This window comes from Peromyscus maniculatus, chromosome 11 (genome assembly GCF_049852395.1).
Source record: "Peromyscus maniculatus bairdii isolate BWxNUB_F1_BW_parent chromosome 11, HU_Pman_BW_mat_3.1, whole genome shotgun sequence".
NCBI classification, from domain to species: domain Eukaryota; kingdom Metazoa; phylum Chordata; class Mammalia; order Rodentia; family Cricetidae; genus Peromyscus; species Peromyscus maniculatus.
This window is the reverse complement of record NC_134862.1, coordinates 83,366,606-83,393,480: the sequence shown is the minus strand read 5'-3', so window position 1 is coordinate 83,393,480 and position 26,875 is coordinate 83,366,606. Positions and strand designations below refer to the sequence as shown.

Genomic DNA, 26,875 nt, shown 5'->3' with positions numbered 1-26,875 from the left:
CCCTGCTTCAGCCTTTGAGTAGCTGAGATTCCAGGCCTGTAACACCAGTCCTACCTATATACACATTCAATTTACTAATATGTATTTTTCATGTCTTTCATTTATTTTTTAAATAAAGAGATAACTAAGACACTTAAATAATTTTTAAAAAGCTAAGAAAATAAGGAACTGATAATATAGAAATACACACATTCTCTAAGCTTCAAAGACTTTCAAGTATGTAACATAGTAAGAAGTAGAACGAAGATATGGCAGAGAAAAGAGTAATAGGGGAATAAAATTCCAAAACTAAATCTCTAACTAACATGGTAGTTAGCTGTGTGGGGCCAGGAAGTGCAGAGTTAAGGAATTCTTGGAGGTATTAATAATCACACTACAAAGACAAGAGATGGAATGTTTTTACAGGGAACTTTTTTTTCTTCATACAGATAAGTTTATAGACAAAGAAAAAGGAAGAAAAGTTGGGATGAGAGACATTCCTACTTTTTGCATTATTTCTACTTCAGAAGAATAAAAAGATAAAAAAAAAATTCCCAGAATTTGCATTTCCTTTCTGATGATCTTTAACTCACTCCGTGAAATATTGGAAAGTACAATCCCCCTTTTTCATCTAGAAAGCAGAGTAGATATGTTCATCTCAAACCTTAACTGACTACGGTGTAACCTAAGAAAGACCAGCCACCCAGACACTGTTACAGAGTAGCCAAATGTATATAAGATTTTCAGATCTCAACTTAGCTAAGAGTCATCAAGGAATCTTATCTGGCCTTCCTTATCCAGGACAATCAGTCAAGGGCTGGCTGGCTCCTGCTGAGTACTCCCAGCATCCATGACAACAGTTCCTGTTGTGTCCTCAAAGAAGGCTGTGTTGCTTGTCAACTTAACAGTTGATTTCTCTATGGGTTATCTTTTTTTTTTTTTAAGGACTTTATATGGTAAATATAGGTCATTATCAAGAAAAAGGGCTGGCTATCTTCTGGCCATGTAAGCAAACATTACATGCCCAAGACCCACATGAAGTCAAGATCTGCAGGGCCCACCCACTGACAAAGCCACAACCTAATCTCCAAGAGACTGCTAGGCACTCTGTGGTCCACAAAAAGCCCTCAAGTTTGGAGCCTGTTCCCCTGTGTCCAGTGCCTGGAACTTCAGGGTACAGCTAGAGGATATATCTGATTCTCAAGGGACTTGACATTGAAGAAATGCACTTCGTTATCTTAGACTTCTTCACAAAAATGCTCTTAGCATTTCCAGAATTGTGCAATAGTTTATCCAGTGCTCATGGTGATAGCTATAAAAAAATTACATCACTCTTTAAAAGGAAGGGCAAAGTATAGTTGTGGCAGTTTTATAAAAAATCTATGTAACAGATTATATATGTATATATATGTGTGTGTATGTATATATGTGTGTGTATGTATATATATGCATATATATGCACTTGTAGACACATTAAGATGTGGTGATATATTGTGTACCCTAATAAACCTGCCTGAGGATCAGAGGACAGAGCCAGCCACTAGATTAGACCTAGAGGTGGCACCTACCTTTAATCCCAGCACTTGAGATCACGTGTTCATCAAAAACATGCCTTTGCTTGGGAAGCACACACACGCCTTTAATCCCAGGAAGTGATATAGTAGGGGAGAGAAAGGTATATAAGGTGTGAAGAAACAGGAACTCACTGTCTCTAGGCTGAGGATTTCGTAGAGGGAAGACCTAGCGGCTGGCTGTTCTGTTTCTCTGATCTTCAGGCAAATTTATTAGGGTATACAATATTGATATAAACCTGACTTAAACCATATAAAAAGCAATGCATTTATATATTACCAATTTTGAGATTATCTGTGTTCAGAAATATTGTTTCAAATCCCTAGATCATCAAGAGCAGGAGAAGCTGCCCTCCTATTTGGCAACAATTCTATGCAATCACATAGCCAATTTTTTTCTTTTCCTGTATAATCTTAAACGTGGGTGGTGATGGCTAGTTCTTATAAATTGTTTGACCACTTGAATATCACAAAATACAAAGTGCCATTGAAAGAATAAAATGTTCATCAAAAACATGTTCCCAAGTGCAAGATTATCCGATTCCCAGAAAAGAACCCATTACAGTAACATTAAGGTTACAACTGTCAGAGAAGAAGCCAAGATACACTCAAGCAAGCTCTTGCTGAAATGCTAATGGGCTCATCTTTAAAACTTTATTATGTTATGAAAGCAGGGTGCTTTCAGAGCCTAGAATATAAAAACTGCTCACTGGTAAGTTAATACTAAATTGATTTTGTAAACGTTGACATGAGACACGTAATTCATTGTCTACCTCACTCAGATTTGCAAGTTCTGTTAATTTTAGGTCACTTTACTGACAAATGAGGACCCTACACACATCTACACAAGAGAGCTTACTATTCAATGAAAATATAAATTCTATTTCTCATATTTTGAATTCTAAAATACCCTATGGTTTTGAAACAAGCCAATGGCATTCCAGACCTAAAATAACATAAGTATGCTAGACAGGATCCCATAGAAAGTAAATCCAGACTTTAAACAGGTGTAATTACTTATAAAAAAATTTTTTTTTAATTTCAAATTTTAGGGGAAATTTCAAAAAAGGGGGGAAAATGCTAGGGCATATGAGAAATTGTAAATAACTTATCTAGGGTTATTTAAAGTGGAACTTATTACAGAAAACAAGAGCTTCACAGAGTTCTAACAACATTTATTGGGGGGAGGGGAAGATGCTTATGGAGGCCAGAGCAGAATGTTGGATGTCTTCCTCTATTATTTTCTGTATTACTCACTTGAGACAAGATCGCTCAATGAACCTGGAGCTCACCATTTTTTCAGCTAGACTGGTGGCCTTCAAGCCTCTGCAATCAACCTCTCTCTGCCCACCCCCACCCTCATAGTACTGGGTTTATGAGTACATACAGCCAGCCACACACAGCTTTTTATATGGGTGATGAGTTTCAAAACTTGGGTCTTTAATCTGTGTAGGAGTGTTCCTCCACTGAGGCATCCCCCTGGCCCCACCGATTTTTATAATAAAATGAATAATGCATTGTTGAAAATTATTATGTGCTTGGCACAAAATGAATCTGGTAAAGTCTCTCGTCCATAAATGGGACATGTGATATGCATTGCGGGGAGATAAGTTAGAAATGATAACTGGCTAGCTGGCCATATTACATTTAGCATAATGGATCATCAACAGATTGATGTAAAGAATACAGGAATCATTGGTAAGGAACCCTGGTAGAAGTAATAATCTATTTGAGAAAGAGCCAAGAGAACAAGACGTCAACAAAAGAGAGGTATCTGCTACTTTCACTATCCTGCCTTTGGAGTTTCTATCCTGCTACTAAGTTAATGTTCTGGCAGGCTGCTGGACCATACTCTGAGAGGACACAGCTACCTTTACCACCCAGACAGTCCCTGGAAGAAAAGCCCTATAATCGGTGTGCCATCTCCTAAGCACTTGCTTCCCTTGCGCTAACACCCAGCTACTGTCAAATGCCATAAAAATAAAGCTTAGGGGAAATCAGATACAATGGATAAGATTATCAGTTCATGGTACAGTGTTCCTCAGACCGTGCCATGCTAAGGGAACTGCTCTCCCTGTGCTGCTCATGTCCTTATTGTAAACACTGTGTCCTTAAACCTGCCTGTGGCAAGTACTCAAGACTCCTACTCATGTCTTTCTTCATAAAATCCTCTCCTCTCTTGGCTAGTACTATTTCAGATTCCACCTTCTCTAGTCCCCTCTCTGTTTGTTTGGTTTTTTATTTTTTTCATTTTTTGTTTCATTTTATTTATTGTTTGTTCACTTTTTTTCCCTTTGGTAGGAGTTAGAATAGGGATTTTATCTTTGGGCAACTTAGTTGGCTGCATATACTCAAATCGTTTTTCTAAACCCCCAGTCTCTCCTCTCCAGTGATGACTTCTAGTGTTTCCTTTTCATCGCTGGTTCACTTCCATCTTGTGACAGCTTAGCTCTTATTATTTGATCACCCAGCCTTTGTCCTTAAATCTAAACTGTATCTTATCCTCCAACAAAATAGCATGTCCTAAGAGCTTTGAACTCCTGTTAATGGCTGAGCCACCGTCTCTTACAAGGAATGCTCCTAAGAATCACAAGGGGCTTGTTAAACCATGGCCCCCTGTCCCCATCCCTAGGGTTAGCAATTCCATCAGGTTGCATTTCTAATTAGTTCCCCATTGATGCTACCTCTGCTGAGACTAATTTGCACCCAGCACAGTTACCACCGTCACCACCTGGGTCATTGGTTATCATTTCTGTTGCATTACATAAAGTCTTAGCTGAGAGACTCTCAGCAACTTGGAACTGCACTCCTGATTGGTCCTACTGTTCCTCTCCAGATCAATTCCAGGTTCCTTTGCCAGACACTTTATTTCCTTCTTGGAGACATTTGGCCTCTGCTTGCTGAGAACATGTTAATTTCTCACAAGGCTCATAAGGTCTTTAATGACCTGTATGATGAAGGTAGCCCATGTCATAATTCAGATACGAATCTCCCTCATCCTGAAAGGGTCATGTGGGGAATGTGTGGTCTCTAACTCATAGGGCTATTGAAGAGGGGGTTATGAGGGTGCCAACTTCGTCAAAGTCTTAATTGATTAAAGAGCTCCTAGCTTTAGGAAGCTGAGTTTGGTTGGAGGAAGTAGGTCACTGTGTGATTCTGAAGGCAGTCTCCCATCCCTCAGCTAGTCTGTTTGGTAGGCTTGATCTCCTGTCCCCTGTGAGGGGAGCCACTTTGCTCCACTGAACAGTGTACCCCTGTGATGTTCTGTCTCACCAAGCCTGGGCCTAGAAGCAAAACAGACCAAGACGGTGGCCTACAGCCTGAAACCACAGGCCAACACAGGCCTGCCCTCCTGTAAACTGTGACAAACACTCCACTGGCCTACTGCAGAGGGGTACCCTGAGGATTAACTACAATACAATCAACCTGCGTTCTTCAAACTTGTCATAAGCAAAGTCCCTGAAAACCCTCAATTAATCAATGCTGAGGCACAGCTCTTCAGGAAAATATAGGGTTGGATTCCAGCAAGCCTCAGGTCACATTTTGTCACATGATCCATGTGTAATCTTTTTTTTCCTTTTTAAGCATGTGTCCCTGTTGAAAGCTGTCTTATTTAAGACCTATTGTTGATTCACTAACACTGAACTGATGGCCCATGAAACTCTAGCTCCTGCTGGAACAAAGCCCAACATGTAGTCTTTCCACTAGGTCCACCAAGGCCTTCTGACACTTGGGAACATCGACAACATTTTAACACTAAGTGTCAAGCCATTTCAAACAGTGGAATTACCAAGGAAATACCACAAAAATGTGAAAGGCAGGGCACTTAATAGACCATGCAAAGCATGCTTGTTTACAGACATCCCTTTGTTCAAACTTACCTGGGAAAACACACAGTTCAGAGAGCAGAATTTTTTGTCACACTGTGCAAGGTTGCAAATGACCAGAAATGTACCAAAGAAGCCTAAGCATCACAATCAGTTTTAACCAAAAGGTGAGTTTGCAAATATACAATCCATGAATAATGAGGAGTGGTGTAGCTCAATAGTGCAGCATTTGCTACCATGTACAAAAGATCCTGAGTTCCATCCTCAACATTAACAGAAAATAAAACACAATAGAGAGTATTGCTCTGACACAATAACAACTAACAATCTGTGTTGACTATGTGCCTTAAGCTCTTCAAATCATTTTCCACAAACTAATATGCTTAAAACCCTCAAAGCCCCTCAGATAGGAAAGATTCATATGCCCATTTTACAGGTGAGGAAACTAAGACACTGAATAAAATACTTCTCTCTAAGGAGAGTAACAGACGCTATACTCACTTCAATAGCTAACATTTCATTAGCAGTTTGACTTAAGGTCTGTTATGGTTATGACACAAGTCATGAGCAGGAAATGTTACCCCCAAAGTAATTAAAACAAAAAACCTCAAGAAATGCCCTTTGGAGGTGAGTTTCTTTGGGATTAGATAGGACTTGGTGATGTCACTAGGGTAATGACTTTGTGAAAAGAAGAGCCATCTAGGCTCGGAGTTTTGGTCTCTCACCATGCATTACTGTTCCCAGCTATCATATAAGGAGAAGGCCCTTGAGACATGCCAGTGCTACCCTCTAGGACATTCTAACCTCCATCCCTGTGAACTAAATAAACCTCCAACATTTCTACATTACCCAACCCCTGACCTTCAGTTTTCTGAAGCAAGGGGAAACAAACTAAAACAAGGTCTAACAAAGATCCTTTCTTGACCAAACTGTAACCAGCTTCCTCTGTGGCTTCAAACCTTGTTTTTAAAACACTTGAGCAAACGCCAATATTTCCCAAGGCCACATCCTTAGAATGACCGTATGCTCTCGCTTAAATGCAACTGTGTGAGAAAACACAAGATTGCCAACGCCTTTTATCTGTTTCAGTGGCAGCTAAAGATAAGGCCGCCGTCTCTTGAACTGAGATGGGACAGAATCTCAGCTTCTGTCATTGCCAGCTCACAGACACAACTGACCTTAGCTGTTATGAGGAACTTACGCTCAGTAAAGAGCCATTGTCGTGTTCACTGTGTGACTCTCCCAAGCCTTTTCTCATTCCCTTTTAAACATTCCTCTCTGTCCAATGCAAAGCTGACCAGTTCACAGCAGAACTTCACCCCACTGCAGCAGTAACCATGGATTAAAATCTGTCCGTAGTATCATAGTCGGTGTCTGCCTTTGCTTCATTCTGACAGTTCTCCACCTTATACTAGAAACCTGGGATTTGTGCTCAGGAAATCTGCTCCACAGCCCATGATCCTCTGCAAGTGAATTGTCTACAAGTGCCTGAGACATGCCCTTTGTTCTTTCTCATCCGTATGGTCATCATCTATCTATTCATTCATCAAACATTTCTCTGGGTTCTCTCCATCTGCCAGGCTCTGTGCTAGATACTGGAGAGACAAAGCAAAGTACTATTATAGCATTATCCTTAAGGGTCTCAATCCCTGTGTTTAAATCCAAGTGATTCTAGACAGAGGCATGGACACAGTGGCTACAGTGTAAAGACTCCAAAAGGCCTCTGGAGAATGAGGCTTTTCACAGTGTCTAAGAGGAAGTCAAGATGGAATCATGTCCATTTTATAACAGGGCATATGAGAACAGACAAGAGACATGCAAGGGCAGATATGATGGATAGTGGCGTTGTCACGAAACGATGCTTTCCCCCTAGACCAAGCTGGATCTGTAGGGAAGACAGTGAGAGAAGACCAAGGCAGCCACGGCCGGAGGGGGACCCTGTATGTCAAACTCACAGGCCTGAGACCTTTTAGAGACACAACGGGCAGTCCTTGAATAAGTCGAAGCAGATATCAGGGGTAAACAGATTTGTGTTTTCAGGAAGATAACTCTGGGGCCACGTACAGGAAGAGATTAGAAGGGGTCAAAACTGGAAGTAAGGAGATCCGGGAGGACACTGTGGCTGCCGTCCAGATACCAGTGGGCCCTGGGCTCAATCACTGTCCAGTCCATGCAGTGGACCAAGTTTCCATAGGAGGAGAGAGTCAAGCCAACAGGACAGTGCCACCCGGATGCCAAGTTCACTTCCTCTGCTTTCTTCTCCCGTATGGAATACTCTTCTTCCCATACTCATGCAAATTAAGTTGATGAAGAAATCACCTTCCTCAGAAACTATTCTTCATTACAGTCTCTCCACAACCTTTTTATTTCTCTAGTTTCTCCAGTATTCTACAACATACGTTAAATACGTTGGCAGTTACACTGTATCTTGTAAGTCGATTTATAGATATATGGAGAAGATACGGCCCTATAACTAAACTGACTGCTTCTTCGTTTTTGTTTCATAGTTTTGTTAAGCTCCTTTAAAATACATATTATTTTTATTTTTTGAAATTGAAATGCAACCGCCACTTTATTAAACCAGCATAATTTCTAACTACATTCTAAATATTTGTCCTTATAGACCCACAGATAAGTACAGGTCTCACCCCTCATTCAAGAAACATCTCCTCACAACAGATGGAAATCATTACAGAAAAACCACAGCCAATCAAATGCAGAGAGCAAGTGACTTAGCGGTGCCCGGCACCAACTGAAATGCCTATAACCCAGCTCCTGCAGCAAAGGCTCAAGGACCATGGCAGAAGAAGGGCCAGAAAGGTTAGGAGAGCCAGAGGATCCAGAAGTTTAGGTGAGAATTCATTTCCTAGAAATATCAGAGAAGACACACCCACACGGTCTCATCATCAACATGGCCGCCTAAACAAGACCTGAGCAAGACCAATAGAAGTGCTAACATGAAAGGGCCCTGTGGTCTTAAGTCTTCACATCTTCCCTGTCTCCTGTAAGCATCCTAGTACACAGCAGGTCAGAAGATGTATGATCATGGGAAAGTATCCTTTCATAAGCAAGGGAGTCTCCTCAGTGAATCCCATCAGATTCACTTCCTGAAGGGTGTACCTTCTCCCCTTGACAACGTTGTGTGGCATGAACTGATTGTACACCGTCTAAAACTCAATAGAACAAGCTGTTAGTTTCATTGTATCTCTAAGCCCTCACCACTCTGGAATAAAACAAAAATACTGTGTGGCATCCATTTCTTTCCCACCATGCTAAACACACACTCTTACTGCTTCCCAGAGGTTAACTGCTTTTCATTTTTAAAACCAATACAAGATCTGGGCCTGGTGGCATACACCTTTAATCCCAGCACTTGTGGGAAAGGGGGCAGTGGCAAGGGGGTCACTATGGGTTTGAGGCCAGCCCGATCTACAGAGTGAGTTCTGGGCTAGACAGAGGTACACAGTGAGACCCTGCCTCAAAGCAATGACAAAAACCTGAAACAAGACTCTCTCCTCCTTTTTTTGGATAAAATACCTACACCATTCTCTGATCTCCTTTGAATTCCCAAAAACCAAAAATGTTCTTTCCAGAAAAGTTCTGTCATCCCTGGGGCACAGCAGGGTAAACACCCTCATCAAGTATTACCAGGTTTGTGCCTGTATCTCCACCACTGAGTGTCTGTGCTTCTCTGCCATCCTGAGCACCTTGGACCTCCTGAGACCCACTATCTAACCACTGCTGAAGTGCTGAGTGAGCAACTAAAATGATCGTAAACTGAGTTGGGCCAGAAGGATTTTCCATTCACACTGAATATGGAAGCTTAAATATCGCAGGCTGTGTGTGAAAGGCAAAAAAGGTCCATTTTAATTTTATGGCGCAATCCTTCAGACAACACAGTCTTCTGAGGAAGTACCTGGTCAAGTGGCACATCTGGGAAGTTGAGGCAGGAAAATGGCCCCAAGCATCGAAGTTTAAAGTTAACCATGGCAAAGAAATGTTTTGGAAAAGTCATCCAGATCCGAAGAATGTGATTTTGTCTTTAGAACGACCTTCTGGATTCTGAAAGACTCTCCACAGGAGCACTGAAAAAGGAACTATGTTCATCTCTTTGCTCATGGGAGTCCACTGTGTTTTCTTTAAGCACCCGACAGTCTGGACGCACAGCAGACAGCATGCAAATCCTGGTCCTGCAAAGGCGCTTCAGGGGTCGCATGTGTGCTGTTTCTAGGGATGCTGGACACTTAGAATTGCTAACTATGGGGCCGAATAACACTCAAACTTTGTTCAACAAATCCCGAAAAGTTTCAGTGGAGAGAACAGGTGCCTGAACACACGTCTGAGGAAGGCATTGGAGGTCTGGCTAAGCAGTCCCTAACATCTCCTATTCCAACCACAGAATAACACAGGCAGCGCTGGATGGGCCAGCAAACTGCTTCTGATCATCATCCACGCACAACAAACTGGAGCATTCCTTGTCCAGCTGCAGTGGTAATTTACAGAGGTGCAGAGCTGCCCTCTAGTGACCACGATGCAAACTGCAAAGGGTTTACTTGGCAGAAACTGTAAAATCCGCCCACCCAAGCAATTAAACACTAAAATTAATACAATTTAACACGTTGAAGTTAGAGTAAAACTTCAAAAGAAAGAGACAAAGGTGAAATAATAGGCTTATATATCTCTATTACATATCTGGAGATCTGACTCTTACAAAAGGTATACGCTCCAATTTTAGCTTCTTGTTATGGCTTTTGTAGTTTTAGCAGAGTTGCTTTCAGCTCCTCCAAATATTGCTTTTTCAGTAGAAGGGGAAACATAGTTGCTACTTCTTAAAGTATCACTGTAAGGACTACGTAGGTCAATAAATACATACATAAGAACTGAACCCAGTCCTCTGCAAGGGCCAGCAAATGCTCTTAACCACCCACCGAACCATCGATCGCGCTCCAATGCAATAGATTTCTGCTGTTGTTTGTTTGTTTACCATTGCTGGTTTTACTATTATTCCAGTTTCATAATTTTAGCTTTCTTTCTCTGATTGGGGTAAACTAACCATTGCAGCTAATTAAATAACCACCAGGCATGTCTGGTGCACCTATGTCAGTACAGATCTCTTCTCTGACACAAACAACAGAAAGCTGGGAATGTCCCTAACAGCAGCTTGATTTTGAACAGTAAAAGCTCATCTAGCTGGCGTGTTGTAGAGAACCTTGGGACTGTCCAAATTTCATCAAACCTCATAACCTGACCTCGCTTCCAAGATGAGCACTTTAATGTAACAATAAACTTATTTTTAAAAGAGAACTCGCTCTTCGCTTTGAAGAGTTCTCAAATGTCAGCAACTCTCAAGTTCAGAGGGGAGAACGCCATGTCCTATATAATCTACATATGCCACTATTATCAGAAACCAACATAGGTTTAGAGTTCAAGTGAGGGCCCTCTCATTTTCCATAGACCAGAAGCAATCTCCTTCCTATGTGCGAACAATGTAGACTAGCTTATTTTCTAATGCGGTATGAAACCATTGTCAAAAGCATAGTTGGGAATAATTATAAATCAGCTCAACAGCTCCTTGTATATCCAGAAGAGCAACTGCTATCCACAGTAAATGTTCTAGGAAATATTTCTTTTCTGGACATTTTAAATTATTTATTTCTGTGTGTATATGCATGGCTGCATATGTGTCAGAGCATGTTTGTGTGTGCATATGGGGGCACACACAATAATTCAATATCCAATATCTTCCTTAATCATTTTCTACCTTTGCAGGGTCTATCAATGAAGTTAGAATTCACCAATTTGACTACGCCCATGAGTTTCGAGGCTCTACCTATCTCTGCCTCCCCAGCATGGGGATTATAGACATGGGTAGTAATAGATAAAGGTGTCTAAAAAGATGCCATCAAATGTCTCATCCTCTAAATCAGTCGAGTTTTGGGGGCTCAATAACACAGTCATTGCCAGCCATGCACAAAGACCTTGTTCCTATCCATAGCATGGTGGAAAGGTATCTTACTAGACACTAGAAAGGCCATGCCAACATGGTTCAGCACAGACATTTCCTGAGGTGGCCTGGAGTTTCTGCTGGAGACAGCAAACACGGGGGCCTGCTCTCTGGTTGGATACAGAATGTTAGAGCTCTCTAAAGCTTGTACCTGGTCCTACTTGAAGGATGGATGGAATTACAAAATATAAATAAAGAGAAGCATTTCATTTTGCCTGACAGGATTCCCCTGGGAGCTAATACTTGGGCAACCCAGCCATCTGTGCAGATAGGAATGTCAATCACAGACCGATCACTGGTTTAAGGTACATAATGGAAATGGGAATTTGCCGTCCTAATGAGGTTTTCTTACCTGCTGGACACCGTTTGAACATGTTTTCGGGCTTTCCAAAATAGAGGATTGAGGTTCTGGATTGGAAAGGAAGCAGACAGTCAATACCTTAAAGAATAAAATTTCCCATTTCCTCAGTTAAAAGCTAAAGCTTCCACTAGATGTATATTTTCACAGTAAGTACTAAAAATACCCAGTCTTTTTTTCCCAATTCTCTTAGCTCATCATGAGAATATGACTGCTTTTCAGTATAACAAACACATGATGACACACACTTGTGTCATTAGCTCCTTCACAAACAGGAGTAGCCCTGTGCTCTGCTCTGCATGCCAGCCTTAATTATTTTCCCCCCAAAAGTCCCTGCTTAAGAATGTCAATGGCGTTATTCACTTGGTGAAAGTTCATACAGGATGAGACCACGTCAGTCTTAAAGTAAGGAATTTTAAAGGTCTTTAAAATACTGACAAATTTAGTTCTGCTTTCAGTGAGGGATGACAAATACTGCCACCAAGAGGCACAAGCAAGAAGGGATTCTGAAGGGATTTTCTACCTTCAGTCCTTCTTGTCATTTAAGATTCTGCAAAATGACAAATTTATCATACTGGAAACACATGAGGATAAATGGACATTGCTGTTGTTGTTGTTGTTTAAGCTAGAGGGCAGTATCCTCTGTGTGAATATTTAAGAATATGAAAATAAATATCTCATCCATCCTCTGCATTTCAGAGATGAGCAGCCCATTCACTGGCAAGATGAATACAGGAGTTTAAGTCTTTTGTCTGTTAGGGAGAGGGGTATGGACAAGGCACTGCAAATAAGGTAGAGGAGTCACTGTCTGTAAGTGTCATAACCGATGCGCACAACAGTGCTGCAGACATACATTGTGTGGTTAGTGTTTACAGAGCGTACTGTACCGTGAAGCTGCATTGAAGGCTTTCTTTGTACTCAGAGGAACACCATAGCCTCCACACAGGCTTACCGGCCTTGTATCACCTGCCTATGCTTCCTGGTCTATGTAACCACTCCCCCTTGCCCACTAGCTGACTATGCTCCTCCCCTCACGGCCATCTTCTAACATGAAACCTGCACCTTTCCCATAACAAACACTCTTCTTTCCCTATACCTGCAATCTCACCATTCCTTGGTTCCTAGGTCCCTTCTGAGATTTTTGTTCAGGCCTATAGGCAGACTTTTGTTTTCCACCTGCCAGTTCCCAAATAACTGACACGAAGATGAAATATTAATTATAAATGTTCAGTCGATAGCTCAGGATTATTACTAACTAGCCCTTACAACTTAAATCAACCCATTTCTAATCACCTACATTCTGTGACATGGCATTACCTCTTTTTCATCTTGCACTTCTGTATACTCTATTGTAACTGCACCTTCATACCTCCCTAGGATTCCCTGGTCCCCAGCCCTCATCTGCTCCAAAAGATTGGTCATCATACCCTACATTCCACAGTTCATCTCTTTGCTACTTATCTATTATTCTATGTTATCTTTGGAGTTGAGAAGTTTCTATGTCTTCAAGGTTTTGACTTCAAGTTGGTGGTGTTATTGTGTGGTCAAAACTTTAGAAGATGAGGCATCATTGGTCACTTTGAACATCCCTTAAAGGAAATAACGGGACCCTATACATCACCCTTCTCTAGTTCCTGGTTGTTAAAACGGGAACTGCTCTGATTCACCATATAAGCAGACACGCAATGGTCTGCTTTCCCACAGATCCAAAATCATGGGACTAACTTACCACAAACAGAAACCTCTGAAGTCATGAACCACAATAATTTTTTTCATTCTTTAACTTGATTTTTATCATGCACTTTTTATAACAATGAAAAACTAGGTAACACACTCCACCATAACATACACTCCATGCAAGTAGGTACTTTTGTCAAATGACCTCCTGTTGTACAAACAGAGCAGTGTTTGCTAACAGTTAAGTGCTCAAAACATTTACAGAGTGAATATGAGAATGAAAACAAACAAAACACTGTATCAAGCAGAGACTTAGTGCTACCATAAAAAAGTTGGGCAACCTTGTTAGGGAGGAGAAACGAACTCTTAAAAGGTAGTACGTATCTGCCTTCTATCTACTTATTTCCTGAACCTCAGCTAAGATTTTATCTTTAAAAACAAAGATCAGAGAATAACATGCAATAGTCACTTGCCATCAGATGTCAGAGTGTGCTAGAATATAAACAAGAGGCTTTAAAATGCAACCATTGTCCCAGACAACGCTACTTCATCAGGCTAATCAAAAAGAGCACATTCTGCTTATGTGGATCTTGGCACCAGTGTCATCTCCATTTGAACAGGGATCTATTGTCTGAAAGCTAATCAACAGTAAATACAGAAAACCCCAAATCTGCTTCCATCTCTTCTGCTTCCTCCCAAATAGAGACCCACAGACAAGTCCTGCCTGAAGAGGAGATGGAGGGAAGTATCTTTCTTCTTCTTCCCACTTCAATATTACAGTAAGAACAAACGGCTCTCCTGCTTATGATCTAGGGTTTGTTTTTTACATTAGACATGTACACACAGATTCTGAGCTTTTTTTCCCTCGGCAGTTCTTGAATTGGTAAACTGTCCAAAAAAAGATAGCTTCTAAGGCCTGGGTGGGCAATGTTGACAAGTGTGTTCACCAGAATAATATAATCATAAAACTGTTTATTAGGGTAATTATCAGTCAGATATTGTGAACCCCTACCCTCAGATTCTCAGCTTCCCTCCATCTCACTCAGCAGGTAACTAGATTGGGTTCGTTCTCCATTTATCTCCATCCTTTTTATTGATCTTTTGTTGAATCCCTATGTTAAAACAGCAAAGAAAAATTCACATCTCAAAATACCCTGCAAAGTCACAAGCTAGGGTGTAGGAATCTAGAGGCTCAGATGAAAAGTAAAGATGAACTAACACCACCAAGAACTAAAGTGAAAATAAATGAGAACTAAGATCAAAAGTAGTAGAGATATGGAGAAGAAGGAGAACACTAAAATAGAAGAGAGGAAAAGATACTGGAAGGAAAAAGAGCGAAAAGAATTACAAATAACAAAAGTGCTGTGCAGTGGGTTAAGAAATGATACCATACAGGAAGCAATGGTTGGCTTGTGAGTGACAGTTCAAGACCCACTCGCTGAGCAGGTGGATTTGAGAAGGCAGCTTAGTTCAATCCTGTACTGAGCTTCCTCGATAAACGTGACTGACTCTTACATAAAGTGATCCACCTTTTTCTACCTTTTCCCTCAATCTAGGACCCAAAGTCTTTTTCTCAGAATCACTTTCAACCAGCTCTGAGACTGGAAGTGTCTCCATCAGATATCAGAAGAGTCAATACAATGAGTACACTTTGAGGGTACATTGAAAACTGCCACCTCCATTGTCCCTTTGAAAAACACACAAACAGAAACTAGACCATTTTGGTTTAAAGAATACCTTAAAGTAGAGAGGGAGAAATAATATCCTCAGGAATTCTTTTGATGGTCTGTATTTCTTAAATAACTTCATGAAATTCTCATCAGAATCTAAAGTTCTGGGTTCCTACAAGTGCAATTTGATGTGATCTGTTGTTTGTTCATGTTTTAGAGACGGGGCTTCATTATGTAACACAGGCTAACCTCAAAGTCATGATCCAGCCGCTTCCACTGCCCAAGTGTGGGATCACAGGTGGAAACGACCATACCTAACTACTGGAAAGAGGAGGTAATATGATCAGCAGCGTATGTCTCTCTACTAAAAATGGAAAGAAAATTAAATCACCAGCCCCAAAATATAAAATACATCAAGTAGATATTCTTTTCAGTTTACACCATAAGTAACATGCACAAAATTCCCTGGATCACATCTTCCTTATTGAAATACGTCAACTTTGTTCAAATCTAGTTAATTTAAGAGTTTATTGAATAGAATTTAAATTGCATGCATTATGATGGGAGACTCATAGATGGTCTTTTAATTCTAATACAGTATGTCTCTGACAGATAAAAATGGAAGGAAAGCTTAACATGTTCTAGTAAGCTCATCCATATGCTCTTGCTTGATTCTTTGATCAAGAATCATCCCATCACTGCCAATAGAAGATATTCATACTCAGGACCAGCTGGCTAAAGGGAAAATACATGACACACTAATACTCTGAATGAAACACAATCCATCCTTCTGTCCCTGGATTGTGTTACAAGCCCAGGAAGACAGAGCACAACACCTCATCTTTGGGACTCCTTCATTAGCTTATTAGCTAAACAGTGTCAAAACATTTGGATAAAACAGAAATGGGCCGGTAATACCACATTTTGGTACACCATATAATATCTCTCTTGAGATTTTATTTTTATTTTTATGCATGCATGCATGCATGCATATATCTGATTGTGTGAATGCCCCATGTGTGCAGGTGTCCATGGGGGACAGAGAAGGGTATTAGGACCCCTGGACCTTGTGTTTACCTGTTGTCATGAGCCGTTGGATACTAAACTCAGAAAAAGCAGCAAGCACTCTTGACCACTTATCCATCTCTCCAGACCTTCAAAATCCTCCTTCTTGGGGACCATAAGAAACATCTCATCTGGATATTGGAGGCTAGAAAGCGTGTACTTCCCTAAGTAACTGTTGCTTTCAATCTCATGACAACTGAAGATGACACACAATTGTTCATGCTCCCCTTTCCACTGTGAAATTAAGGAATACGTTTCCAACTACCTTAAAATAGTGCAGATTCAGTGAGCTTAGAAATTTATGGGATTACAAGGTGTGCCATATATATGATGTTTACTATGTTGTGTCAGCTATTAGGTGCTGTTTAGCAGGTCTTGTCTAGCAATAAGTATGGTAGTGTAATGTGTAACAGAAGGTGTGGCATAGAAGGACATGTGTGGGTCAGAGACATCTGTAGCAGTAAATGGCTTTGGACCTGGATTTTTTTTTATGTTTATAATATTGCTTATAATAAAACTTCTATTTCTCTGTAGTCCAAAAAGAAAAATATTGCAGATTCTTCTGAGATATACTGCAGCAAGCTAACCAAACCCAAATTCACTTGATTTCATCCTAAATCCCTTCCATTTGATCCATCTCCCTTTGTGATCCTTCTGTGCATCTTAGATATTCATAAGCTGTTAAAATGTTTTCTTGAACAAATACAATTCATTCAGCCAAAAAATAAACACTGTTGGAAGATTTCCCCAGGAAGCTTCTATTAGATTTCTTACTTGATACATGAACACATGAACAGTCATTCAAACACACACTCATGTACGCACTTGCACACACATATACAGACATTCATACACTCACACACACACATAGCCATTCACACACTCATACTCATACACAGACACACTCATATTCATACACACACACATACACAGACAGACACACTCACACTCACACACACACACACACACACACTGACAACCATTCACACACAGGCACACACTCACACACACAGACACATACACTCACATACACACACATACACACACACAGGTTTTTGTTTGTTTTTTATTCTTCCAGGACTCTGTACCTGTACTGCTTTTTTAAGCAGACCTGTATTTGTTGACTTGTCCAGTGTCATTGTCTTGGAACTGTGAAGGACCTGAGTGAAATGAGAATGCTCAGTCCTTTCCTTACAACTACTCATCTCTCTTCTGTCCACTGTGATGATGAACTTTCAGTTTAATTAATTCTTTGATTATGTGTAAATTGATTAAATGGCCATCTAGGTGTTTTGTTCTTTTTACTAATTTCTCTTTAGCTAACACACAAAATAATGGGTTTCATTAAGATACCTTTGTGCATATATGTGTATATGTATGTACACACACACACACACACACATCACTGCTTTACTCTTCTGCCCTACTTGACAATTCCCACTGAGAGATGCCCTCACCATAGTTCTCCTTCTGCACTCACTGAACATGTATGTGCACAAGTGTGCATGTATACACACACACACACACACACACACACACACACACACACACACACACATTCTGTATAAAAAAAGTGTTTTATTTGCTTTCCCCTCTGCACTAACCAGTATTGCCTCTGATCAACAGGATCACATTTAAACAAACCTTCCCAACTATTTGCATGTCCCTTATTGCATGTACATTTATTATATAGATTAAATGTAGCTTTTACACATGAGTGAAAACATGTAATATTTATATTGAGTCTTGTTATGCTTACCATGATCTCTAATTCCCTCCTTTAACTATGAAGGACATAATTACTTTAATTTATTCCCACTACAGTGTACTATGATCCCCCACACAGCCTGACTACCATTCATTAATTCTTGTTTTCATAGTTAGTGGTTCTGATTGAAATGAAACTGAATATTAACATAGTTTTTCTGTATACCTCTGATGGGGGATGTCATTCTGTATGCTGTGAATATGTGTTGCTCTGATTGGTTGATAAATAAAGCTGTTTGGCCAATGGTGAGGCAGAATAAGGTTAGGTGGGATATTCTAACTAGAGAGAGAGGAAGGAGACAGACAGAGCAGAGGAGATGCTGCCAGCCACCACCATAAGAAGCAAGATGTAAAGGTACTGGTAAGCCACAAGCCATGTGGCAAAGTATAGATTTATAGAAATGGGTTAATTTAAGATATAAGAACTAGATAACAAGAAGCCTGCCATGACCATAGTTTAAAAATAATATTAGCCTGTGTGTGTTTATTTTGGTCCAAGCAGCTGTGGGACCAGTGGGTGAGAGAGATTTGTCCTGACCACGGGCCAGGCGGGACACAGGAAAACTTTTAGCTACATACCTCCCTATAGCTGAAGTTTTTTTCATATATATAATCACCATTTATATTTTCTGTTTTAAATTCTTTTCAATTCATTTGTCCATTTATTGACTAAATAATGTTTTTCATTGTTGTTTGGTATTTTGGTTCTATTACAGACATTATTCTTTATCAGGTGTAGAAAAAGCAAAGTTGTTTTTTAACTGTAAGACTGTCATCTCACTGTGCTGAAACTTTCCTTGGCTGTAAAAGTGTAATGTCAAGCAATCCTTCATTCTAATATGCTCTGAGGTACTGGAAAGCTTTCTCCAAAACCTTTACTTACCTGTGCCTATATGAAGTGTACAATGGTTTCATAATTTCAGGTCTCATCCTAAGGTCCTTGATCTACTTAGAATGGAGCTTTATGCAGGGTTAAGACTGGGATCTAGTTTCAGTGCTCTACACATAAACATTAATTTTTCTAAGCACTGTTATTGACAAAGCTATGTTTTCTCTTTGTAATTTTTTTAACACTTGTCAAAACTTTGTGTTGCTTTGGCTAACTGGTTTAATTTCTAGGGTTTTCACTCTATTCTAGTGTCCTCTTGCTCTTATTTTTACTTTACAATGTTTGTGTGCAAGTAACTTAATGTCATTGTTTTGTAACTATGGTTATAATCTGTGAAATTATTCTTAAGAATTGTGCTTTTGGCTTAGGATGGCTTTGGGTGTTCTGCAGCTTTTGTACTTCCATTTGGATTTCAGGACACTTTTTCCTATGAAGAATGTTACTGGGCTTTGCATACAATCTGTAGACTTATTTTGGTTATATAATCATTCTCACAATATTAGCCTTTCTTGTAGTATCTTCATGTTTAACTTAATATTCTGAAGTTTGTATTATAGAAATTCTTTACCTTGACTTTTCTTTGAAGCTATTTCAAATGGGATTGTTTTCTTGAATATTTCCTCCATTAGTCTGTTAAAAATTAATTTTCTATGTTGATTTTGTATCTGCCTATTTTGATGAAAATATTGATCAGTCTACATGTTCTCTTGTTGGACTCTTGAGGGTATTTTATGTAAACAATTACATTTTCTGCTAATAGGTATAATTTTACTTCTCCCATTCCTGTTTGTATCCTTTGTATCTTTTATTTCCTTTTCTTTACTAATATGGCTAATATTTCATACACTATACTTAATAAAAGTGGAGACAGCATATGTAGTTCCTGGAAATGCTTTTAGATTTTTCAATATTTCTTAAAATATTGGCTACAGGTCGATTCAAATATAGTCAAATGCATGATATGACCCTTCTACTTCTACTTACTTTGGTATTGTTATCATAAAAGGAAGGTGATTTTTCCATCTATTGAGCTGCTCATGTAATTTCTATCCTTGAGTCTCTTTACATAATTTGATTTGCATAAGTTGAACCATCCCTGTTTTCTGGGAATGAAACCAACTTAATTTGTGTATGTTTTTAATGTGCTATTGAATTCAATTAGCCACATTTTGAGAAATTTTGGTGCCTGTGTCTATTAGACACATTGGTCTAGTATTTTCTGGTTTTATGCATCCTTAACTTGCTTGGATTATAATAGTGGTCTTACACAATGAATTTAGTAGCATTCATTTTTTATTATTATGGATAACTTAAGAAGCTCTTGTTATTTTTTTAATAGTCTAGAAGAATTCAGCAGGGAACTTATCCTATCCAGGAAACTTCTTTTCCTTATTTATTTAATTACTTATTGGTTAAGAGCCCAGTTATTATAACTTTATCTCATTGTTCATTATAGTTCTGTTTAAATTTTTTACATTACCTTGATTTAATTTTAGTAGACTATATGTGAATAGGGTTTTTCATTTATTGTAGTTTTTTCTTAGTTTCTTAAGTATGCTTTTTCAAAGTATGCCCTAGGATCTTCTGAATGTTATCGGTATCTGTAGCACCGCCCCCCTTTTCTATTTTTAACTTTATTGATTTGTATCTTTCTCTCTTTTATTGGGTTCATTTGGCTAAAAGTTTGAACTCTTTTTTTTAACAATCAACTTCGTTTCATTGATTCCTTGTATTGTTTTTTAATCTTCATTTCAGCGACTTTTAATCTGAACATTATTTCTAAGTGTTCATTTGGGATTTAATTTGTTCTTTATTTTCTAAGATCTCAAGGTTTATCATTAACTTATTTATTTGTATTATCCGTGTGATGTTTAAATGTTCCCTTTTGGAACTGCCTTGTTACTTCTTATGGTAAGCTGGGTTCTTTTTATTTTGTTCTTGTTATTTTATTTCTTTTTTAAATCTAGGAACTTTTAAAATTTCTTGACTTCTTCAAAGATCCTCTAATTGTTCAGTAGTATATTTCTCCATCTTCATGACCAGTGTTCAAAATTTCTCTTGCAGCTGACTTCCAGTTTTATATAATAGGCTGATGGCATGCAATAAATTATTTCAATCATTTTTATTTGTTAAGATTTATTTATATACTAAAGTATGGTAGACTGTAGGTAAAATTTCATGAGATTCTGAGAATAATTTGTACTCTTCAGCTGCCAGACAAATTCTTTAGATGCCTATTCAGTCCATCTGGTTCATGATGTAATTTATCTCTTTGTTGGTAGTTTGTCTAAGTCACTCTATTGATGTCACTGGGGTGTTCAAGTAAAACACTGTTATTGTATCTGACCTTATTTGACCCTTTGGTGATTCTTTTATGAAATCCAGTGTGCCAACACTAACAGTTTATAGTTGTTCCCTTTACTAATACGTAGTTACCTTTCTTCTCCTGTGACTTATTCTGGCTTCAAGTCTGCTTCCTCTGCCATGAGCACAGCTACCCATGTTTCTTTTCAGCTTACACATATTTTGGAGATGAATTCCCATCCTGTTAACTTCCAGTTTCTTGTGTTTTTGCAAGTGTAGTTTATTTCTGTCAACAACAACAACAACAAAAATAGTTGGATTCTGTTTTTCAGTCCAATTAGCTTTCTGTGTCTTTTAATTGGAGAACGAAGACCATTTTCATTTATTATTGAGAAGGTTTGCTGATTCTCCTAGTTAGGTTGGCGGTTTTACTGTTTTATTTCAATGTGTTTGTTCTTTTCTCTCTTACTTCCTCACATTAGAGGTTTGATGTCTAACTGAGTTGGATAAATATGACTCTTTCATATTTCTCACTTGTTCATCTGCTTGCCTTTTACAATTTATTATTTCCTATGCTCTTACAATTGAGACCCTCTCTCTTCATCCTCTCTGTACAAGATCCCTTTATGTACTTTCTCCATTGCTGGATCAGTGGTCATAAATTGTATTAATTTTTACATCTTACAAGGTTTCTATTTTTCCATTGATTTTAAAACATAACTTTGCAGGATATAATAATATTGGTTGGCAATTATTTACTTTCAGGGCTTGAACTATAGTATTGAATTCAGTCCTGACTTTTATTTGCTCTAGTGGATACGTCTTCATGATTTGGATGTTTTGTCACACAGATTCTAATGGTATTTCTTTGTTCTCTGATCATGGTATTTACCTAGTAATAAGTTGTAGTGAGGTTCTTATTCAGTCATGTCTATTTGGAGTTCTAAATTCTTTCTTGTGCTTGGATGTCCATTTCTTTTCCCTAGATTTGGGGAGTTTCCCCTACAATGTCACTGAGTGTATTTTTCATGTCTGTGCTGCTTTTAATCTCATCTTCTGCTGCTCCTTCATGACTTTTTAAGTTTTGTTTCTTCAACATTTCCTAGAGTTCCTGAAAGTCACTGTGGTCCCTATTCCTCTTTATTCTTTGTGGATGTTGGAAAGTTACATTTCCTTGACTTTGCCTTGCCTTTTAGATTCTAGTCTTTTGTGATGCATTCCACTATGATCTTTATTTATTGAAATTTTCATTTCCTATATTTGTTTTTTATTTGTTTTTTTTTTTGTTGTTGTCGTTTTAACCTCAATGTCCTTACTGAATGTCTAAGTCACATCCTTAACCTTCTCTTCTACATTACAAGCATCCTTATCTAGGCCCTAGATTGATTTCTCACTGGATTCATATGCTTATTTTTCTCCCTTTTAAGTTTGTTCATTTTTATCCTTTTTAAGTTTGCTGATTATTTTATAAAGAGACCTTTGAATTATGTGTTTGAAATTTCAAGCATTTTGTATTTTTATACTCAGTAACTGAGGAGTTATAATCTTCTGGAACTATGTTGCCTTGATTATTTTTTATGCTTCTTGCGTTTCTGTGTTGGTATAGATAGCTCTTCCAACTTTATTTATCAAACTTCTTGTCAACAGCTTCCTCTTCAGGGTTTACTTTCCCAGTGCCATTAAGATATGAAAAAGCAAACTTCTTTAACAGCTACAACACCAAACCAAATAGGATCTTTAAATGCATTTTAAAAGATAATAGCTAGCCACTATAGCACCAATGACAATATAATAGGAAACTAGCAAAAAGAAAAATATTCTAATAAGCTATGGAGGAAAAATAAAAGCAATGCAAAAGGAAAATGAAGTGGGACATGAGTAAGGGAAGACAAGATGTGAGAAGGTTTTGTTTCTTACAGTGCTTCCATCTACTGAGAGTAGTTGATCATACCATGCCCTCACTTCTTTTTCCAGAATTTTCCAGTCATGATGCCTTCTGTACATTTCACATTGTCACTTTATACACCATGGTCCTATCCTCAGAGACAGTACCAAAAGCACAAGAAGAAAGAAAGAAAAAAAAAATAAAAGGAATCTGGCCTTTCACTGGTGAGGAGAGGTATCAGGCTTCGGCTTGACTCCAGCACTAAAACTTCATGTAAAGAAGTGTTAGTATTTCAGTGAATAAATGAAAGTTGGAAGAATCTTGTTCATAAAAGTAACTATGGAAAAATTAAAACACGAGAAAATCAGAAGAGGCAGAAGCACAAATCTGAATTACCTGGATGTGTGAATCAACAATCATTTTTTAACAGACAGAAGAAAAAAACATCAAAAATGTTTTGAAAAAATTAAAAAAAAATAGTTGGACCTGAATGATTGTCTTCTTCAAAAAGTAAACAAGCTTTGAAGTGGCCACATGTTGCATTTATCAATTTCAAGTATGATGTCACCACACAATAGTATGTAACTCAGTATGTAAATAGTTTACAACTAATGATAATCATACTATTAAAACTCACAGTTGATATAAAACATTCATCTATAGGGTTTTCTGTGATACTGGCGTCTCATTCTTACACTTGACTGACAAGAGAGGAGGTGGTATGATTCCTTGGAAATGAGAATGTTCCTTGCGCTTTTCCAAATGAATGTAACATTAATATGCTTTAGACCAAGGAATGCTCTGTGCTCATTGGGGTAGAGAACAGATCAATTAGAGAGTAACAAGGTAGTGGTTTAAATGACTTTCTACTTACCTCGATCATCTTCTTCATGAATGCACATTTTAAAAAGAGAAAGGTTATTGTATTAAAAATTACTTGCTCAGGCACTTTGCAAGCTACATTAATCTATAAAGAAAAAAGCCAACTCATCATCTCCCTCTTCTGACTCCATTGCCATCTTCATCAAACTAAAATTCAGGTGATCATTTTTAATTCATTCTCAGCCAAGTACTCCTCCAGTAACCAAAAGATTTATAATTCTTTTAAAGTATCCCCAAATATTACAGAATGTTATCAATTTGGCCAGAAATGATGAAAAATATATAGTAGGGGCATTAAAATATTATACCAACCAATGATGCAAATGTAGGACAGGAGAGAAACCATTGTTTTGAGGGCTCTCAATGAAATTGTTTAAACCATTGTATTTGTACCAGTGAATTTCAGCCAATAGTATATTAGCCTAAAGACAAGCATACATATAATGGAATAAAAATTTTTACTTGATCGTTTCTTTTTTAAAACCAACAATATCTATATTCACATATTAGATTTTCAGGCACTTTTGTTTCAAAACTCTCTTTTTTCTGAAGATTTTGATGTGTGGAAATCTACCTGGACCCTTGATCGACCACTGTCTATGAGTATTATAGTAAACAGAATCTTATTTACATGAAAGAATTTTTCTCTCACTCGTGTGTTTATTTTTTATTCTTTTGGATTATATGCCAACTAGTGGATATTAAGCAGTTTCTCCAAAACACAAGGCATTTAAAAAAGGGAAATGTGGAGTACAGTGTAGACTCCCATTTGGTGCATTCCTTGAAAGAATAAATAATGAAATACATTTGCCAAGAAACTGAGATTAAAAACAAGAGGGTAGGAACTCTGTGCAAAAATGTGGACAGAAGCCTCGCAAACCATTAACAGAGTCACGGCTGATTTTAACGGGAAGTCATGAAGAAGATAACAACATGAAATCACTTTAATGATAATATAACAATAAAGGCAAACACTTCCATTGGCCCAGGCACTCTCTTCTGCACACTGATGCTTTGCATGAACCCATGCACTCCTCTAACTCATGGTACCCGGAGGATGCTATTCTCATTAACATTTCAGAGATGCGAAAATGCGTGCAGCAGTTTGGAAATTTGCCTAACGACACAAAGCGGATGCAGTGCAGAGCCCAAGAGTCATACTAATATGTTGCCCTTTCATATCAAGCTTCTTCGGCCATCTCTCTTTCACCGAGACAGTGCGCATGGTCAAGTTCTAAGCCCTGAAACCCACTTTATCACTGATGGAAATCTGGTGTGGGGGATGGGCATCTGTGAATAGAAACAATGCTGTACTACTTAATCTTCATTTCTATATCAGAAGACGGTACTCTCTTAGTCTACCAAGAGAACCTACATTCTATTAAGAAATCACCATTCTGGTGAATTCCTCCAAAGAATACTGAGGCCAGTCTCATAGTATCTTCCCAGACCAATACACAAAAATAGTTTAAGACAACAAAAGGAAAAGAAAGAAAATAATTTTTTCAGAAAAAAAAAATAGATTACATTGGAATACTCTATAATTATTTTAAAGTGAGATTAAAGCAAATTCACATCTCTATTTTCCTTTCCAAGTTACCTCTATAGGTAAAGAAAAGTACATTGAGATGTACAAAGAAAACTTTAAGCAAGGAAATTGAGAGATAATGGAGAAAGTGTCCCCTGAGAGTCTGTTAGTCCAAATGGGATGTAGAGTTTCAGCCTGGTAATGGGTGGATGTCTGTAGACAATGGTTCTCAATTTCCAGTAAATGCAGAAATTTCTGGAGAATACCAGTATATCTGCTACTCCTCAACATGCTAGACTGGCAGCTTTGGAGACAGCCATGAGAATTTTCAGTGTCTCAGGCTTCCCATTGATTTTAATGGGTTTCCTGCAGGAGATACGTTAAAATAATAATAATAATAAATAATAATAATAATAATAATAATACCACCTGCAAGTGACTAAAGACTCACTACCCAGCAAGTGTTGCAACTTCACATTACATCACATAATCTTGTGAAGCTGGCTGTCCCATGTCCTACCTGTGTCAACGTCCTTGGGACTGTGCTCTTCATCAGGAAGCCTGGATGGTGGCCACATGGATGGTTCTCTCCTGGGAAACCGCCCCTCGTTGTAATCCATGGAATGCGTGGGTTGACTAACTGCAGCCCAGGTGTAAAGCTGATCTTGCTATATTTCAAAAGGTAATTAAATGGAAATGTTATCAATTCAATCATAAAAAAATAAATGGCTAATGCAATATAAAATGTAAAAAAAAAAACCACACAGATATGCAGACACATCTAAAACATTCAAATAGCATCTTACATTGTTCAATATAGAGCCATTAAGACACCAATTCTCTCAAACTGCCCCAATTTTATTATTATTATTATTATTATTATTATTATTATTATTATTAATTATTATTATTATAGTAAAACCTAAATCTCTCTCTTTGGAAGAAGAGATATTACATGGGCCTGTCATAAAACACTCCCGATGCAGAGTTACACAACTTCCTGAAAACAGATCATTAACCCATCTGAATATGATGTCTCTTTATCTTTGCTGGTTTGAGTTTGGCTTACTTTGGTTTTGATTTCTCAGGCAGGGCCTCTCTCACTATCTACCAGGCTGGTATTGAACTCCTGGGTGCAAGTGATTGTTCCTCTCAGTTTCCCCATCATTTGGAACTACCAGCATGCATCATCACACTGAGAAGATGTTCCATTAAAAATGGTTTAACCTCTGGTGGGAAAGTCAGAGGATAGTCTGTACTTGGACACCACAGGGACAGTAATAACTGCTTATCTTGGGTCTCCGATTGGACGCTGGAAATGAAAGGAAAAGTCAACGAGCCAGGCAAGAGTAAGATTATACAGGAATCTTATGGCAAAGGAATGCTCTGCCAGCTGTGGTCAAAATAAAGAGAAAGTTCCTGTGTGTACCTTACTCATCCCAGGGGACAAACCGGGTGGCTCCCTTGGA

The 26,875-nt window shown here is 38.4% G+C and overlaps 1 protein-coding gene across 1 annotated transcript in view; it reads right to left on the bottom strand.

Annotated features, from left to right (window-relative positions):
• The window catches only part of Fmn2 (formin 2), a 315,696-nt gene that overhangs the window by 217,739 nt on the left and 71,082 nt on the right, over positions 1 to 26,875 (bottom strand). The window contains exons 3-4 of the mRNA XM_006993715.4: positions 25,927 to 26,074; positions 11,734 to 11,789 (exon numbers count right to left, since the gene is read on the bottom strand). Of these exons, the coding sequence (XP_006993777.3) occupies positions 11,734 to 11,789; positions 25,927 to 26,074 (204 nt within the window). The remainder of the gene's footprint in view (positions 1 to 11,733; positions 11,790 to 25,926; positions 26,075 to 26,875) is intronic.